The sequence below is a fragment of the Eumetopias jubatus genome, unplaced genomic scaffold, assembly GCF_037043125.1.
Source record: "Eumetopias jubatus isolate StellerSeaLion01/CBP00866 unplaced genomic scaffold, mEumJub1_p1.0 scaffold_1, whole genome shotgun sequence".
Lineage (NCBI taxonomy): Eukaryota > Metazoa > Chordata > Mammalia > Carnivora > Otariidae > Eumetopias > Eumetopias jubatus.
The window spans coordinates 54698222-54713089 of record NW_028274807.1 but is presented as its reverse complement, the minus strand read 5'-3'; the positions used below and the strand labels follow the sequence as shown (position 1 = coordinate 54713089).

Here is a 14868-nt window from a genome sequence, read left to right as displayed (position 1 = left end):
ACTTTATAAAAATTATCCTATCTTACTTCACATTTATGTATTCATTTCCCAGACAATCATTTATCATCCACTATGTGCCTACTGATTTTGTCAGGGGAAACTAGGACAGATAAATAGTATAGTATTATCCACATAGTGTAAGTTTCAACAAAAGGTGATTTATACACACAAATATTTCACAAGATGGTTCTCAGTGCTCTTTAAAATGTCATGGCAAAAAAAACCCTCTTAACTGTCTTTTCATCCACTTCTAAGCCCCACTCCAAAAAGGAACACAAGGAACTTTCTTGTGTTGTCAAGGAATGAAAAATACCGCAGCAGTGTTCTGAAGCCTCTCCAGAGGTTTGTGGAAGAGTACAAAAAGTTCCCAAATGTATACCCTTCTTACTCACTCTATTTCATGATCATTCACTCCTCGACCCAACAGTTCTCAGTCCCAGATGCACGTTAAAATCACCTGTGAAGCTTCTGAACCATCCAGATGTCCAAACCCCACTTTAGAGCTTCTTATTCAAGTGTGGAACGTGGGCTGCTGCAGTCACCAAAGTTTCTCTGACAAATTTTGATATGTGAACTTAATCCTCATTCCCTCCCCAACATTAAAATTGCTCTATTAAAGGTTACTAATGAAATCCTACTATTTGTTATTTCAACAGCTTTGTCTTAGTTCTTCATTCTACCTGGTCTTCCTGCATCATTTAACATTGCCCATCATACCTTCCAACCTTCCTTGAAAACCTCTGCAATCTTTGCTGCTGCTGGTTCTCCTCCTAGCCCTCCACTTCTCAGTTTCTACCACTGGCTACACCTCTTCCTCTCATTCATCACATTCATTTATTATTTTAATAATATTTAATACAAACTAGGTACATTAACGGTATCAAACCATGCTCCTGGTATATTAGAATAGTAGGTACATCCACAGGCATCTATGGCAGTCACTTTATACATTAAGATAATTAAATTGATGTCCAGAGAGGTTATATAACTTGTTTTTAAGTTAAACACCTAGAAAGTAGCAAAGCTAGAACTAGACACAAGACTAGTATTTTTTCTTTTGCTATTTTGATACTTTTACCACCTATATGCTTTGTTCTGCTACTAAGAGCTGAAGTTTTGCTGTAACAATATATCCTGAAATATACATAGTATATATACTAATGTTCCATTTTTTTTTAAAAGGTTTATTTATCCATTTGAGAGAGAGGCAGGGGAGGGGGCAGAGGGAAAGAATCTCAAGCAGACTCCCCACCAAGCATGGAGCCCGACACGGGGCTCGATCCCACAACCAATGAGCCGAAACCAAGAGTCAGACACTTAACTGACTGGGCCACCCAGGCGCCCCACTAATGTTCCATTTTTATCCCTCTCTTTTCTTACTACATTTTCTACTTAAGTCAATTTCATTTATGCCCATGTATAAACAAACCCTCTCAGATAGGGATCAGGCCCTTCTTATTCACTACTTAACCTCCAAGTCTCTATCCCAATATTGGACATAAAGTAGGCACTCAAATATTTATTGGATGAATTAATAAAAAAATAAGCCAACTTTCATGAATTCTAACAGCACCCATTCTAATAACCCCTGAATCTATACCTTCAGCCTTGCTTTCTGACAGTACTACTACAAATTTCTAACCATCTACTCAACAACTTCCACAACTTAGGATATATTACCAACACCTCAATTTCCTCATGTCCAAAACTGATTCATCATCTGTCCTCTCTTTCTCATGCACACATTAAACCTGTCTCCATTTTTGAGCCCATATTAGCTAATGGTAGATATCTCCTTCTGGTCATTAGAAACCTTTGAGTCATCTCTTTTTCTCTTTTGCCCCTTCCCTCATATTTAAGCAGTCATAGAATTCTGTTGATTCTACTTCTATAAATCCCTGTTTTCTATTCCTACCATTGCAAGCCTTCATCAGCTTTTTCCTGAACTATTACTAGTGTTATATTTTGTTGTCTGTTCCCTCCCACCATCAAGAAGTAGTCTTTCCAAAATACAGTGTAAAATTTCCTTTCTTTTTAAAAGGTCATTGGTTCTGCCCAAAATAAAGTTAAACTCCTTAGAAGACAGTTGAAATCCTCCCAATCATTTATCTTAAGTACTTTTTCTTGCTGTTTCCTTCCATTTCTACATACATCAAAATGCTTATCCTTTAATGTTCAGTTTGAGTGTCTTCTCGTGGAAACCCACTCAACCCCAATCATTATTGTTCCTTTCTACTAGAGCCATGGCATTACGCATGCACTTTGCCTAAAGATATAACTTTTTATATATCTTCCTACTACATTATAATTCTAACTACCCAAAATTTTATGTCTTTATTCTCTAAGTACCAAGGAGGTACTTTACATTATAAGCATTACAGTAAATGCTTATAAAATAAATTAATAGATCACATTAATCTATTTTGGTGAGAATGCCCACATGTAGCAGGCTGTAGCACATTTTTCACTTCTTAACTCTAGCCAGAATGTGGTCCTTCAGAGAAATTTTCTGTAATTAGATTTCACCCACTAATCAAAGTTGCTAAATTATCTCCAAGCATAAGGGCATCTCAATCACACCAGCTTCCCAAAGTTCTGTGGAACGGACAAATATTGTGTCTTCAAGATGCAACAAATGTGGCTGGTTTCTGTCCAACCCATCCCTTACCTTGTAAAAAATTCTTCTGATAGAGAATCCATGCTCCACAATGTTGTTTTGCAAAAGTCTTATTCCAATGCTTGCACTTTTACTACTGATGTTTAAAGCTGTAAGAAGAGTAGTATTTTTAGTGGGAAGGTAGAAGGATTACTTTCTTTTTCCTCACTATAAAAATATACATGATCATTGAAGATAATTTTGAAATAGCTATAAAAGAAAATGAAAATTACAGTTTCACCATCTAAAGATAAGTCACTGCCTACACTTTAATTTGTCTAAGCATATTTTACAAATTTATAATCATATTGAATAAACAATGTTCTAAACTACAGTTTTCATCACTGACCACTGTATCAAAAGCATTTTGTATGTGATGTTATACTCCTACTATGTATTCTCACTGGCTACACAACAATTGGTTGACTGGGGTTTCCTAGACCATTACCTTATAGATGGATATTTAGATTGTTTCCTATTTTTCCATTATAATTAGTTTTGTGATAAACTCCACTATCCATAAGGCTTTTCTATATTTATGATTATTCATTTACAAGAAATTCTCTGACGTAGAATTTCTCAGTCAAAAGACACCAATATTTTAAGTCTCCGTGCATATTGCTAAATGGCTTCCCAAAAGGTTCATACTAATTTATTTTCCACAGAGTATATGAGTTCCTGTTTAACACAATCTTCAATAACACTGTTTTGTTTTCTTTTAGTCTAAAGGTAACATTTAACCACTTTCCCCCAATAGATAGGATTCTGTATCTTCATAAAATAGGAAAGGTGGATGTATACTCTCTGGTTCAAATATCAATGAATGTTGTGGATGTTTCCTCAAAGAAAAAAAAAAAACCTGCAGCAACACAAATGAAAACAAAAAGAATAGAGCGTCCATTAGTATATGTCTTTATTTATATAGCTCTCCACTTAACTATCCCAAGAACAACTCTTCTAAAATTAGTCACATTTACACCCTGATGTTTATAGCTACAATATACAATAGCCAAATTATGGAAGCAGCCCAAGTGTCCATCCATAGATGAATGGATAAAGAAGATGTGGCATATATAAAATGGAATATTATTCAGCCATAAAAGATGAAATCTTGCCATTTGCAATGACATGGATGGAGCTAGAGATATAATGCTAAGAGAAATAGAGAAAAGCAAATACCGTATGATTTCACTCATATGTGGAATTTAAGAAATAAATGAGTGAAGGAAAAAAAAGAGAGACAAACCAAAAAACAGACTCTCAAGTTACAGAGAACAAATTGATGGTTACCAGAAGGAGGGTGGGGTTGGAGGATGGGTTAAATAAATGATGGAGATTAAGAAATACACTTGTGGTGATGAGCACCGGGCAATGTACGGAATTTTTATCACTGTATTGTACACCTGAAACTGATCTAACACTGTATGTTAACTACTGGAATTAACATAAAAACAACAAAAAAGAAACACTTATATCTTAATGAAAGATATTACTTGAAAGAAGGTATATAGACAGTGTAGTTTTAACGAGTTAAGCATATGGCTTCTCCCATATGCTTCTACACATAACTTTGTATATCCTTGTATCTTAATGAAAGATTTTTTTTTTGAAAGAAGGTTAAACAGTGTAGTTTCAATAAGCTGAACACAGGACTATTTCCATATGCTTCTACACATAAGTTTACAAACATCTTAACCAAAGAAGATGTTACTTAAAAGAAGGTATAAACACAGTGTAATTTCAATGAGCTAAAGATACAACTCTTCTCATTTGCTTCTACACATGAAGTTTACAAATATTTAGATCTCAAAAAAATAAAGTAAAATTAGTCACATTTGTTCTGTATTTTTTCAGAGTTCAAGCCTACAGACTCCACTGTTCTCTGCTAGACTGATTTCCCCTTCTAATCCCTTTGTATGAACATCCGGGAAGTATTAGAGCAAACGTGTAAAACTACTGTTCAGAGCTTTGGGACAAAGAAAGAAATGATGAGGAAAAAGAAAAGAAAGTGACAGCAATAGCACAAAGACAACAGACCTAAAGTTCTTTGCTTCCAAGCCCAAGACTAGATAAAATTTCTCATTTCTTGCCTCTGAACCACTTATTTATCCTAGTAACTGGGTAGCCAGTTTCTCTAACAGCATATGTAATATACAGCCATAAATTAGATCAGTAGAGCTTTTGGAGGCCCATTATTAAAATGCAATTCAGCATAGGTAATTTCCAAATCAAGAAAACATGTTCCACAAGATCACTTCCAAGTCATCTATTAAGAATTCAGATTGCATTTACTCAAAGAAACACTATTTTTTTACCTGATATTGACTCTCCCTAAATGCCAGAAAAAGCCAACTGAACATATAGAAGTATCAGCAGGACCTGAACCCTCATAAACCGAGGTCTGAGTATCCTGTCATTGGAGAGTTTAACAGGGAAGGGGGCAAGTACCTGGCTAAATGAAGTCCAAAACTAGTATTCCTAATTATGATACTGCCTGTACCTATATTCTATATTTGACTCACACCAGCTCTAAATTACACAGATAAGTCTTGAGAGACAAGGGTAATTCAACAATTCAATGGATACTTCTTAAAACATAAATATTTACACATACACACACACACAAACACACACAGACTCCTATCTAAATTTCTTCATTTACTAACAAGTGTTGGCGAGGATGTGGAGAAAAAGGAAGCCTCATACACTGTTGATGGGAACAGAAATTGGTACAACCACTGTGGAAAAAAGTACAGAGGTTCCTCAAAAAATTCAAAACAGAAATACCGTATGATCCAATAATTCTATTAAGCACCCAAAGAAAATAAAAACAGTAATTTGAAAAGATATAAGCACCCCTATTACAGCATTATTTACAATAGCCAAGATATGGAAACAACCCAAGTGTCTGTCAATAGATGAATATATAAAGAAGATGTGGTATATAGGGCACCCGGGTGGCTCAGTCAGTTAAGCATCTGCCTTCTGCTCAGGTCATGATCCCAGAGTCCCAGATCGAGTCCTGCCTCAGGCTCCCTGCTCAGTGGGGAGTCTGCTTCCCCTTCTGCCCCTCCCCCTGCTCGTGCTCTCTCTCTCTCTCAAATAAATAAAATCTTAAAAAGATGTAGTATATATACGTACACATAATACAATGAAATATTACTCAGTAATAAAAAAAAAGATGAGATCCTGCCATTTGTAACCACATATGTGGATCTAGAGGGTATTATGCTAAAGGAAGTCAGACTGAGAAAAACAAATACCTAAAAACAAAACAAATGAATAAACAAACATAAAGCAGAATCTGACCTATAAATACAGAGAACTGATGGTTGCCAGAGGGAAAGGGGTTGGGGCATGGGCAAAATGGATGAAGAGGAGTAGAAGATACAGGCTTCCAGTTACAGAATGAGTAAGTCACAGGAATAAAAGGCACAACATAGGAATATAGTCAACCATACTATAATAATGTATAGTGACAGATGGTAGCTACACTTGTGATGAGCAGAGCATAACCTATAGAGATGATGAATCACTATGCTGTACACCTGAAACTAATGTAACATTGTAAGTCAACTACCATTTTAAAAAGTTAAAAAAATAAATTTCCTCATTTAAAAGAGAACTTTTTAACACCTCTTAGTTTCTTGCCCATCCCGAACAAATTATGTCTTGCTGTCAGTATAACTTGCAGACTCCAGGTCTCCGAGGTAATTATTTTATAGTTTTACTCTTATTTTTAAAAACTCAATAAGCAGAATCATATACTTTTTAAATTTGCCTTCTCTGTTCAATACCAGTGAAAGATACAACCTAACCTTAATAATGAAGTAGAGTGACATTATTCTTTCCCACTAAATCAGATCTAATTCATCTCTTCAATAAAGCTGTATGGAAAAGGACATGGCTTTGAGAATTCTAGGATTGTGATCAAACTGTTTTTGTTTTCTATAACCTCCCAGCTTCTTTTAACAAAAAGTCAGGCATTATGTCACAGACAGAACATACAAACACATGCCTTTTCTAGACAAAGCAATCCCCTCATTTCCAGAATTTAAAACCCAGACACAGAAACCACGCCCCCCCACCCCCAAGCTCTCCTTCAGCCAGTTGTTTGCACAGATCACAGCGAGACTGAAAAGGGAGGAAAATTCTCTGGCAACAAAGTAGAGAAGATGGAAGGCCTCTGCTAAGCTATTCAGTGGTCAGCTTGAAAAAGAAAAGGGCGTAATATTAATTAATAAATCAGAAGGATCGTGGGGCACCTGGGTGGCTCAGTCAGTTAAGCGACTGCCTTGGACTCCGGTCGTGGTCCCAGGGTCCTGGGATGGAGCCCTGCATTGGGCTCCCTGCTCCGTGGGGAGCCTGCTTCTCCCTCTCCCTCTCCCTCTGCCTGCTGCTCCCCCTGCTTGTGTTCTCTGTCAAATAAATGAATAAAATCTTTAAAAAAAAGAAAAAAAGAAGATATTTGGATCCTGATATAAAAGTTAAGAAAAGCGAATGGCTTTTTTCAGTCTGCTTAGAAATACAACCTGAGCTGAATCTCTGTGGTGAAAGGCTTGCCAGGAGAGTATCATCAACCCCATCATCCCCCAGGAGCGAAGCCGACCATGTGTGGCACACCCCACTGCAAGCAGCAGCGGCAGCGGCAGCGCTTTACAGCCTCTGTGGGGAAGGACAGCGTCAGTGCCTAGCAACGGAAAGGAAGTACCAGCCTGAAACGTTAACATTGTGCTTCTAAAATAATCCAGAGGTTCCTACCATTCTAGAAGAGGCTGAAGGAAATCTTTTAACATCAGGGTTAACATGGGAGAAAGGATGCATCTGGTTTCCCCTAGTGTATTCATTTCAATCGACTTTCCCTGTCAGCAGGAAACTAAAAACTTACTCTGCCTTCCTGGAACTAAGGACTGCTCTCCCACAGGAACCTATTCAGGTGCTGGCTGGTTGATCAGAGGGCAAGTTAAAGTTCAGTGTCAATTTACAGCACACCTTTGTCCACCAAGCAAAATGGCTACTTTACTGGTTGAAAAATAAGGTATTGCCATCTGTATCTTCACAACAGTAAGATGCCTTTCTTACTGCTTCTTACTGGTCCCTCTGCTCCTAGCTTCCACTTTCCCTCTTATCTACTAAAATTATAGCATTTTTTTTTTATCGCAAAGGATTTTCCCATTTTTAAAGTTGTGCTTATTCACATCAGAGGGGACACAGCTTTTGTTTATAATTGTTTAATCATTCATTCAAATGTTTACCTTGTAGCACTCTTGTCACCTCCCCAAACAGTATACGAATACGTTGTTTTTTAAATCCACTCAAGCGCTCATCTTAAGTCACCTGACCAAGTTAGAGGCTCTAATTGGCCAACAAGTTCATATTTCAATGTGTGGATAGATGTCCCAGGAATTTGCTACCTTTGTCAGTTCTGGGCCTTACAGATCACACAATGCCGGGTGGAAAAAGGGAGTATCAAGTGTGCAAAAATACAAATAAAACTCTTTTCTCAATCCTATTAGCTTGAAAACAAAATAATATACTTTGTATTTTTCAGGACAGAAATTCAGTTATGGGAACTTCTCTTATGCCCATTAAATCAGGGTTTCTCAATCTTGGTACTACTTACATTTTAGGCTGGATGATTTTTTGTTATGGGAAGATGTACTATGCATTTTTAGGATGTTTAGGAGCACCTCTGTTTTCTACCTAATAGATGCCAGTAGCAATGCTATCCCACCTCTCAGCTCCATAGCGAAAAGCAAAAATGTCTCCAAACACTGCAAAATGTCCCCTGGGGGATAAAACGCCCCAGTTGAGAACCACCTGATTAAAAGTGAAAAGGTTAATTAAACTCATAACAGATTGTTCTGAGGAAGAACAGTAAGACTATCCTGGATTTATGTAGCATGTACAAATACAAGCAAATCATTTGTCTACAAGAAAGAAATGACATAAAATATCTTATTTAGATTTCATCAATGTCAAAAGTTGAGAGATTGCATAGCATTGGTAGTTAAGAGCACAGAAACACTGAAAACAGTCTGCAAGGGTATACAGAACTGCTTTGACACACATTAGCTATGCAACTTTGTTTGAAACTAATTAACATCTGTGCTTCAGTTTCCCCATCGGAAAAACAGGGATAAAGATGGTCCCAGCTTCACAGGTTATCAAGATTAAATGTTTAAAACATGAAATAGAACGGTACGTAGCACATAGTAAGCATTATATAAGTCTTGCTATCATTACCACCATCATTATCATCATCAAATTTTGTTTAAATTTGTAGCAAAATCAGTTCACTTGACTTCTAATTCTCTACCTCAATGGAGAATTGCTATTATGGAAAGGAATGATAATAATTAGCTTAAGAACTGGGACAAAAAACCACATTTTTCAAATATATCCCACATGGCACAAATGGCAGCTAGTATGCATGTTTGGCACCTTGCGTTTTTCACATCAGCACATGTATATCTCTCATATTTCTTAAAGTGTATGATATACCATTGTATAAATATATCATTTTACCAGACTACTGATAAACACTTCCTCTTTAGTTTCCCCCTTTTTTCTTTTGCTATTACTAACAATGCTGCAATAAACAACCTTGAACATGCAACTTGGTAAAATTTTGACAGCTATTTCCAAAAGCTAGATTTACCATATCAGCACTGAATTATGTATACTTACTAGAAATTCATGGGTCTATTAACAAAGTAGACTCTGATAATATTTAACAATTCTGCTAGATTTTATCAAAAGAATTCCAAAAATTCCTTGAAGTTGAGATGTGAGATGTTTTGATCTGTATGAGTAGTAACTACTTCAAGGCTTAAAAAAATATGAAAAGGGTAGTTTGTAGGAATAAGCTAAGACATTTGGGATGGGAGTTCCTTAAAAATCAAAATTTTATCTATTATTGATCTGATTATATGTCTGCTAGGTAAGCAGCAACAGCCATTCCTGGTGACTTTTAAAGTAGTAAAGTAGGTGCTCTGTGGCTCTAACACTCCAAAAGTCTTTATTTCCCAAGTCTGAGCTCCAGGTAGACAAGAATGGCTAGGACCATGAGATTAGACTCAGACAGGTTATACCATTATTATGTTACTATCTGTGTTAAGGGTGAACAAAGTATACTGATTATTTGGTTTTCTAATTTTCCATTAATTTCTTCCATTTTTGTATTTGTTCAACTTCTTGGCAAGGCCCCAAAATGAACATACCTAGACACGGGTAGCCAAAACATTATTTTACCCCAAAGAAAAAAGTTTGCTTAGGCAAACTTCAGGACTGATGGATGATGGCTGGAAAATCTTTGTAAAAGTTATCAGAAACTGAAGGTCCTTCCTGCCCCAAAAGATCAGAGCGTTCACTGTCTATCTCAGCTCTTGCCAATTTGCAAAAATCATTATTAACACTGTCTGGCAGCTTATATCAGAAAGCAAGAACCCTGCAATGTATACCCAATATCCCTCCTTATAAACCTGCCAAAATCGGAAACACCCTTGTCAAAATTAGCTTGTCAGAAGTAGGTTTTTAATTCTCTTCAGATCTATCCAGTCAGTTACTTCTGGACTTACAAAACAAACCTATAGTATATTAATTTGTTTTCAATATCTGGAATGTACCTACAATGAATACACACAGGTTAGGATTTACCTGGAAAAAAAAATCCAGATATTAAAATACCCATCAGTTTCAGTTTATTTACAGGTAGCACTGCCAAAATCACGCTGTTCAGAAACGTAGCTAGAAATCCTTGGAAGGAGCACATTTACCACTAAGCAAATCTTCCAAAGTGAAATATTTTCAGTAATGTTGCCATTACTGTTGTTAGCCAATAATGAAAAAAAAAAGGAAACAAGACAGAATGTTGAGACATGACACAGGTAGAGATGATAATCAAGCAGGGAGTGGAGGACACAATATGCACTTGACTCACACCACCAATGACAAAGCCTATGATACTCAAATCCAAACTGATCTACCAATGTAAGAACACTGAAGGCCCCTCATTATCTCAGGAAGAAGTATGTTTGTAAGAAAGATTTAGTTGAGAAGGTAGGTCAAGCTTTTGGTTATGAAGAGTTTTCAGTCATAAAATTAATTGGGTGTATTAACTTTGATTTCATCAAAAATAAGATTAATTTTCATCAGCTCCTATGTGTCTGGGGGCTGAATACCTATATATAGTGACTACACATCTGATCTTCACAGAACTCTGAAATGTAAACATTACCGTAATCCATTTTAAAGAGAAACTGAGGGTTAGAGAGTTCATATTGCTAACAAATTAATAAAAGCAGAAACTAAGGCCCAAGTTTCACCAACTGCAAATTCCATGTTCTTTCCACTATGTCCCATTAAGTGCAATATTTAACTTTATATAAGTGTGGTGTTCAATTATGAGCTGAACTAAATAATGTGTATAAAGACAAACACTCAGAAACAAAACTATTTACATGGTCTTACTGGTTAGTAAATGATACTGCAAAGATAATTAATCAAAACATCTTAATATTGCATAATACACTATGTCGTCAGTTTTTGCTAAGGGAATCCATTTGTTCAACAAAGCAATTCAGAAAAATGCCAGGTACTACACGTGGCACTGATATGAACAATAATTAATATGTGTCTAAATGCTCTGTAAAGCTTAATGATTTTGGAAGTCTCCAAATTTTTTTTAGCACATGTTATCTAAAGCAATAAATCTGAGAATACACTGAAAATACATGAATAGCAGTTCATTTATGGATTATATGCAGGTATTACTATAATAAAAAAATTAGATTAAAAAAGTAAAAAATTTCAATATTTGTTCCCACACCCTGACAGTTTCACATACCCCAAGGTATGCATATTCCACATTGGACACCACTTTCTTAGAAAATGCATTCACATTTTAATTCAAGAAACAGGTATCTACCCCTTCCATGAACTTAATAATATTTTCTGAAAGACCAGAAATTTAAAAATGACATATGCAAAGGACTTTGCTCTGTTCAAAGTAGGTCTTCAATAAATACTAGTTATAATTAAAAATGATTACTGTACCTTAATTTAAAATAAAATTATGTCATTTATCTTTATTTACAAAATTGGATTCAGAAACAATGGACTATACTTATACGTATATTTTTTTAAAAACGCAAACTTCTGATACTAGGATATGAAATTAGATTTGAAAACGGGGTAAAAAAAAAACACTTATCCAAATTATCCAAACCATGTACTTAAGACTAAAGTTCAATTCTGTAAAATGTATAAAAAAAATCAGGGATTGTTTGAAAAGTGAGTTAATTTTATGGTTTGGCAAATCATTTAGAGATTTAGGTGAATTTTAATACTTGATTGGGAAAAGAAACAGGAAGAATTGAAAAGAGAATAATTTTAGCTTACTTAATAGGTTCTTTGCCTTTGTGCTGAAGGTAACATTTCTGAAAAATAAGAGTGGGAAATTCTATAGACTTTGTTTTCTGGCTCTGTGTAAAGGGAAAAATTGATTTAATATTCGTATTTGAATCATCTTAACCACAGTAAAGACAAGGTATCTAAATGACCCCCTTCCTAGACCTCTGCGAATTTTCTGCCACTAGATTTCTTTGCCTTGAATCTTGACATTCTGGGCCAATGGAACTTTTGTTCTACCTGTTTATTCCTACAGTCTCCTACTTTACATTTAGCCTCATGTCCCCACTGAATGGAAGCCCCTCAAAGTCAGGGATTTTTTTTTTTACTCCTTCTGTTATATCCCCAGTGCCTACAACAGCACGTGGCACACTTTAAGCACTCACTACTGATTTAGAGAATGAGAATCCTTCTGCACACCGCAAGTCCTCTGAAGGACTCTGCCAGCCTAGAGTCCTCCTTTAGAGGTCAAAAGCAGCCCACATACTACCATAAGACTGATCCCTGCAGATAACCATGGAATAAAGACAGGGCCTGTCCTCTGGCAACTACTTCTCCATGTTGTTTGTTTGTTCCTCTAAATATTTAAGTACCCTATGGTTCAGTCTTTTCTATCCATACTCACCCTTTACCATTTAGGCTCAAGGCTTTAAATTTTTATCTTCAGTCTTAACCTCTCCATTAACTACAAATAATACTATTCGACAGCCCACTCAGCATCTCCTGGATGTCTAGTAGACACTGCAACATAACTGAAACTGAGCTCTAGATATTGCCCTCTACCCACAAAATGGCTGAAGCAAAAGGTCAGCCAAATCAGGTCTAGATCAGATTAACTGCAGTCAGCCCAGAAATAAATGCTTATGGTTTTAACCACTGAGTCTGAGGTGATTTGCTACACAGAAAATACTGAAGAGTATGCCATACTATCCAAAATTCCAACACTCCATCCTGACTCTGATACCTCCTATCCCTCTTCCTTTTCTTTTCCTCCACAGCACTTACTGTTACATTCATATATTTTACTTACAGGTCTTATTTGTTGTCTATATGTTGCATTAAAATAAAAGGTCTAGTTGGGTAGAAATTTTTTGTCTATTTGATCCACTGCCATAACCCCAGAACTCAGAAATGTACTTACCACTCAAGCACTCATTAAATGTATGGTGGGTAAATGAACAATTAGACCTGTGTTCACACTTCTGGTATAATTTTCATACTATAATATTTAGTATTCTAGAAACTCTGCACTTCTGTCAAAAATTTGTATCTTCATTCAGGTTGATTTATCTAACAGGACGTCAGCCCTGGTCATGAGACATTACAAATTTCCATTTTACTCTTCAGTACTGAAGATATATTAAGTTTTTCCAAAAGAAATAAAGGAGATAGGCAGCCCTAATACTGAGTTGTAAGATCCTAAGCAAGTTTTTTTAAACTCCCTTTAATGTGTTTCTGGAACTACAAATTAAGAAAAATATCTATGCAAATATAAAGGACAGCAATAAAAATTTATGGAGAAAAGGGATTTCAGGCCAAACCTTGAAGATATTGATATTTTGCCCTAAAAAATATGTGTTCCTAAAGCTAATCTATTTTTCCGAACAGCACTTATTCTGGTTTGTCTAACAGAACCTAGCTCTTTGAATATGAAGGAATATTAGTATTTTAAAAAAACTATCTGGTTGGTTAAACTAATTTACCTTTTTTTTTTAAGTGAAATACAGATGCTCACCTTAGCTAGTCTTCTTAAAATATGTGGGCATAAATAAATGTTCTTTATGAAAATATATATAGTATGTAAATATGCTAACCTGTAACTTTTAAAAACTATAAGAATAAAGGAAAAATTTGCATATGGATGGAATAAACATAAAAGTAAAATTAATGATTCTAAAAAAAGAAAAACGAAAATAAAACAAAGTTGGTTCTTAAAAAGTTGAATAAAATAGACAAACCCCTATGAATGGAATAAACATGAAAGTAAAATTAATGAGTCTGAAAAAAAGAAAAACAAGAATAAAATCAGAGTTGGTTCTTGAAAAGCTGAATACATCAGACAAATCCCTAGAAAGCCCAAATAAGAAAAAATACAGATAACATTACAATGAAAAAGTTAATTTAAAACTACAATGAAGAGATTAAGAGAAATACTAGAATACTGATGAGCTTTATATCAAAAAATCTGTAAATCTGAAGAAATAGTTGCATTAAAAAATTTCTATTTCCAAACTTAACTAAAGAAAAGGTAGAAAAAAGGTATCAGATCTATAACCATTTTACAAATTCAAATATTTTCTAAAGATATACCATTAAATAAGGTATCAAGCTTGATTTTATAGGCCAGTTGTATTCAATCTACACGGATCAGATGATTCCAATGTGAATCTCATTCTATAGTATAGAAAGTAGAAAAACTTCTGACTCATTTTTCAAAAGTAACATATAACCCAAATTCCAAGAGAACTAAAAAAAATTAATGAAAAAATTTCAAATATAAAATCCTAAATAAAATATTTGCAGCACAGCAAATACAAGGTTTATTACTATTACCTGTACAACCTTGGGCAAATTATTTCACCTCTCCTTAGTTTTTTCACCTGTAAAATGGAGATCATAATAGTACCTAATGCATGAACTTGTTATGAAGATTAATCAGTAAGAATAAAATTCTTAGAATAGTGCTTGACATATAACAAATGCTAAGTGTTAGCTACTATTATCCCAAGAACAAAAAAGCAAAACAATACATTGCATTATCATGTTAAAGTGGAAAATGAGATCTATAAACAAATATTTGA

At 35.1% G+C, this 14868-nt stretch overlaps 1 protein-coding gene across 6 annotated transcripts in view; it reads right to left on the bottom strand.

The window, feature by feature from the left end:
• DZIP3 (DAZ interacting zinc finger protein 3) overlaps positions 1 to 14868 on the bottom strand; it is a 96318-nt gene that overhangs the window by 78372 nt on the left and 3078 nt on the right. For all 6 annotated transcript variants that reach the window (XM_028110605.2, XM_088024405.1, XM_028110607.2 and 3 more), the window contains exon 2: positions 2669 to 2766. In XM_028110605.2, coding sequence (XP_027966406.2) covers positions 2669 to 2700 — 32 coding nt within the window. In that variant the 5' untranslated portion in view covers positions 2701 to 2766. The remainder of the gene's footprint in view (positions 1 to 2668; positions 2767 to 14868) is intronic.